This window comes from Cornus florida, unplaced genomic scaffold, assembly GCF_030987335.1.
Source record: "Cornus florida cultivar Cherokee Brave unplaced genomic scaffold, ASM3098733v1 CherokeeBrave_3.0.0_Hap2_Chr09, whole genome shotgun sequence".
In the NCBI taxonomy this organism is placed as follows: domain Eukaryota; kingdom Viridiplantae; phylum Streptophyta; class Magnoliopsida; order Cornales; family Cornaceae; genus Cornus; species Cornus florida.
In genome coordinates, this window is record NW_026775579.1 from 82736520 (window position 1) to 82741636 (window position 5117).

General features: G+C 35.0%; 1 protein-coding gene across 1 annotated transcript; it reads left to right on the top strand.

The window, feature by feature from the left end:
* Positions 1 to 428: 428 nt before the first annotated feature.
* On the top strand, positions 429 to 4724 carry LOC132274678 (gibberellin 2-beta-dioxygenase 2-like). The gene is made up of 3 exons (XM_059776003.1): positions 429 to 910; positions 3047 to 3476; positions 4265 to 4724. Exons 1-3 carry the CDS (start codon positions 531 to 533, stop codon positions 4526 to 4528), a joined length of 1074 nt encoding a protein of 357 aa, XP_059631986.1. The 5' UTR covers positions 429 to 530; the 3' UTR covers positions 4529 to 4724.
* Positions 4725 to 5117: the final 393 nt, after the last annotated feature.

Genomic DNA, 5117 nt, shown 5'->3' on the forward strand with positions numbered 1-5117 from the left:
TTTATATATATGTTACAGATTCATTGTGTTGAGGGGGATACCTCTGTGTGTTGTGTGTGTGTGATTGGGGGAAGGGGGCTGTCGGTTTGGATGAGGATCTTGAAAAAAATAAACTCTAAGATCTCGAGTTGAATTGGTTTCTTCAACTTGCAAATATAGTGTTTGTATGAGAGAAAAAGAGAGTTTTTATTTAGTACTAACGAAAATATTAAGTCAATAAAGGTAATAATAAAGTTAAGTAAATAAAACTTAGTCAAAAAAAGGTGATAAATAAAGGTAATGTAAAGGGGGGGGGGGGGGGGGGGAAAAGCAGTCAAAGAACAGAAAGGTCAACGTTCCAGTGTGACATGAGTTTTGCTAGTTGTACTTCACCTAAAGTCTACGAATCACCCTACATTAATTTATTCTTCATCTCTCCATAAATTCTAGTAGTATTTCTCTCTCTCTATCTCTATAATAGTATCCCATTTTCACTTTCATTTTATAGCTCATCTTCTTCACTCCTCACTACAAACCCTTTGAAAACAAACATGGTTGTGGCCTCTCCAACCCCAATTCGAACTGAAAAAATCAGAGAAATTGAGCCACCAATCATAGACCTATCAAAAGATAGATCAGAGGTGTCGAAGCTCATAGTTAAAGCTTGTGACGAGTATGGTTTCTTTAAGGTGATAAACCATGGTGTCCCAGAGGATGTTATTAGGAGAATGGAAGAAGAGAGCTCGGAGTTCTTCGCCAAACCGGCCTCCGATAAACAGCGGGCCGGCCCGGCTGACCCGTTTGGCTATGGTAGCAAGAACATAGGCTTCAATGGAGATGTTGGTGAAGTTGAATATCTTCTTCTTAACACCAACCCTCTCTCCATTTCTCAGAAATCCATGACTATCTCCAATGACCCAACAAAATTCAGGTATGTAGTATGTACTACCACTCTTATAATACATTTAATTCTTACAAATTTAAATTGCAACATATATGTATATATATGTACATATATATTTCTGTTTTATTGGACTCTAGAACTATTCTATACATTTTTTACATCTAATATGAATGAACGGTTACATACATACTCTATATATATATATATATAGAGAGAGAGAGAGAGAGAGAGAGAGAGTTTTGTGTATTATATTTATGGTACACAAATGATTAGATCATGCAAAACAATTATTTTTTTGGGTAGGCTTCTGATATTTAAAAAACTAAGGATATATATATGTAGATAAAGAGGTCTTGTATATTTTAGTTGTGCTTTAATGTGTTGAACCATGCTAACTAGCGCGTTCTTTATTTTGCCACATAATGTGGCTTTGTTTAATTCAACTAGACTATGAGGTTTAAGTGTCTGAAACTATCTATTATTCATATCATGAATGTATTTTGTTATGTTTTGGTTACCATTCTATCCATGTCATTGAGAGGTACAAATAGTCAAATACTCATATGGAATGGGCCATTTCTATAAATAAAAAAAATAGTATTTATTACAATCAGTTGTGGTAGACATTAATTGATTAAAGCACCAATATCTCTCTAGCTCTTATAATAATATGATTATCATAATAATATAGAATGATGGTGGGTGTTTTTATTTTCCAAATGCGGACACAAGTAAATTAGAGCCTCCTTAATCTTAAAATACTCTAACCCTCAGGTGGATGGAATATTTTTTTTTCATTGCCAAAAAAATACAACTCAAAATTTCGAAAAAAAAAAAAAAAAAAAAAAAAAAACAACACAACTCAAACACACACCTAGTCATGTGTACTTTTGTATATTTATAATATAGGATCCATTTCCATGTGTGACCATGTTGGGAACATTTTAGGATTCCACATCGATCTCTATATTGGAAGTTAACATGCATGGTACAAAATTAGGCAAGCTTATCGGCTTGAATTTTTATTGTCCACTGTAAGTAGAAGTTAGGTATCTTTCTTTTCTTCAATTAGTCAATCTTTAGAATACAAAGTACACAACTTGACTAGTCAATCACACCTCCTAAGAAAATGTGTCGAGAGACAGACTACACAGAACACATGACTGGTTTTAAAAGGTTTAATTTGATGGATTAAGTTTGTGTAACCCTTTCTGGACTAACACAAAAACACTCAGACTTAAATTTATATACTGACTAGAGAGTTACGCAAGGTGTGGTAGATTTTGTTTTCGGATAATAGGTCTTTTTTTTAATTATTTAAAATTAAAAAATTGTACAAAAACATGTTTGATTGGCTAAAAACTGTTTTATAAAAACTTAATTAAAAAAAAATTCTATTTTCATAAAGCTGTCTTTAGTTCGAAGAGAGAGAGAGAGAGTTCTTCAGTCACATTCATGGGTTTCCAATAAGGTTGGCATCAGGTACACAGTGATGTAGCATAACCTGCCAGCTGGGACACTTCCTCACCCTGCAGACACTGATGGAGTTAACTCTTCCGCTCTGAACGGTACTTATCTTTTAAATATTACTTTCTCTGTCTCAAAGTAGATGGCATGTTTTTCTCTTTGATCTGTCTCAAAATAGTTATTTACTTTTCTTTTTCAAATAATATATTTTACATTTTTTCATATATGTCCTTTAAATTTAAAATTTTAAACTTGAATATAAAGACAAATTAATAATTTTTTAAAAATTTAAAATATGTCTTACATGGCCTTTTAAAAATTTTTACCCACCAAAAGCGATATTTAAGTTAAAGACAGTGGGAGTACATAAATATCAATATATACTCCGTACTACGTATGAAGTGAAAATTTGATTAGACGTGTACGAACACATCCATATATATCAGAATCAGATTGACAAGTCAGTTATGTACATCAAGAAGGTCTAATCAAATCAAATAAATTAAAAATCTATATATATCTGTGTGTGTGCGTGTATATATGCATGTAGTTATAGAGAGAAAAATAGAGTCACAATGATTTGTGCAGTAACAATTGCTTGATGAAGTAATAAAATGTGGTAGTGCATTGTTGGAATGGACAGAGAGACCAGAGAGTTACGAACTCATGAATGGCTTGGGTTGTGTGTGATGACAGCTTTACAGTGAGTGGTTACATAGAAGCAGTTAGATGTTTGGCATGTGAGATTTTGGATCTGATGGCAGAGGGTTTGTGGGTCCCAGACACATCAGCCTTCAGCAGGTTAATCAGGGACGTTGATAGCGACTCAATCCTCAGGGTCAATCACTATCCTCCTCTCACGGCCGACAGCTGTTTCAAAGATAAGGACACGTCACCCTCCTATCTGCATCCACATCATCATCATAATCCACCTCATCACCACCAGAAGAACAACACCACGACTACCAACAGGATTGGGTTTGGAGAGCACTCTGACCCTCAGATCTTGACCATCTTGAGATCCAACGATGTGGGTGGCCTCCAGATCTCAGTGGAGGATGGCGTGTGGGTCCCAATCTCTCCTGAACCAACTGCATTCTGTGTTAATGTGGGTGACTTGCTACAGGTGAATCCTTTCATCTCTTTCTTCCCCCTCTCTCTCACACACAGCACACACACATTCACGATAATCATCACAATCTTTGGAAAGGTGGAATTGACTGATAGAAACTGAACTGAAACTGAATTGAATTGCCACTGCAACTTCAGATTTCTGGGTATTGGTTCGATGATCACATAAGGGTCCCACCCACCTATCAGTAATGTGAAACTGTTTTGTTGGGTCAGCCAGCATTGTGGTGTTGTCCATGTCCTTTCTGTCCCATTACATTGCAATGATTTCCTCTACAAATATTTTTTCCTTTGTGAATTTTTCTCGGCAGCCAAACAAAGCATTGCAAGTTTTTTTTTTTTTCTTATCAAGGAAAAATGAAATTGTGTGGTATATGTTTTGAGACACAAAAGCCCTAAAACCTGCTAAAAATATAGTACATGTATATATGGTCTATATAGAGGTCACGTGCATCTGGACATGCAATCAGAGCTAACCCTAATGCTCACCCAAAAAATTATCACCATGTCTCGAACTAAATGTTGTACACCCTAATGCTCCAAAGTCTTTTTAAAGTGTTTCAAGTTTTCATTTCATTTTTTCCCCTTGTTGAAGAATTTATTTGCACACAAAAAGAGTTAGTAATGTATGTATATAGTTTATATTTCTTTGTCACTTCCATTAGGGATCAAGTTCTTTGAAATATTGTTGGAACATTTATCAAATGATATACACTACGTATATGATCATCAACTATGCCGATTAAGTTAAGCATTAATCTTATATTTTTGTGAATTTTGAAGGCTATGACAAATGGAAGGTTTGTGAGTGTGAGACACAGGGCCCTATTGAACTCGGTCGGGTCTAGAATGTCCATGGCCTATTTTTGTGGACCACCACTCAATGCAAAAATTGCTCCGCCACCAGAGTTGGTCACGCCAACGACGCCCTCTCTCTACCGGCCTTTTACATGGGCTGAATTCAAGAAAGCCACCTATTCTCTACGGCTTGCAGATAGGCGTCTCAAGCTCTTCAAAGTTGAGGTTGAAGATGAATATGATGGATAAGTTAGAAAATTATAGTGCAAAGCTAGCTTAAAAGACGAAGGTTAATGTTGTTTTTGATCAACCCACAGGGGAATTTTGCTTGTAATCTTTCCCGCTGTTTGGTTACTAGCTAGAACAAAGTGCAGTTTTTGTTGGGTAATATTATATGGGAAATGTTTTGTTTTAGTGTAATTTAATCATCAATAGAAAATCTTTGCTTCCTTGACTTGTTAGCTTATATGAACAAGAGTAATTCTAATCCAATCCCATTTTTTTCTTTACTTGTTCTGAAATCCATATGTTTTGGAGCACTGATGTTTAAACTACATTTTATCGATTCTGATTCCAAGACAATGATTAAGTGATCTCAATGCTAAAGTTAGTAAATACTTACTCTATTATAATTTAATAAAATACACATTCAAACAGTTCTGTCTTAAAATCGGAGAAATTATTATATAGTCCGGAACTGCATATTCCTATCCAATCACAACTCTACACGTAAACAAAAAAATCATAACATAGGCCAGTCTTTCCAAAACCTCTGCCCTTATCTATTTTAATTATTAATTAATGGTACATCAGATACTATGTATTGTACATCAATGCA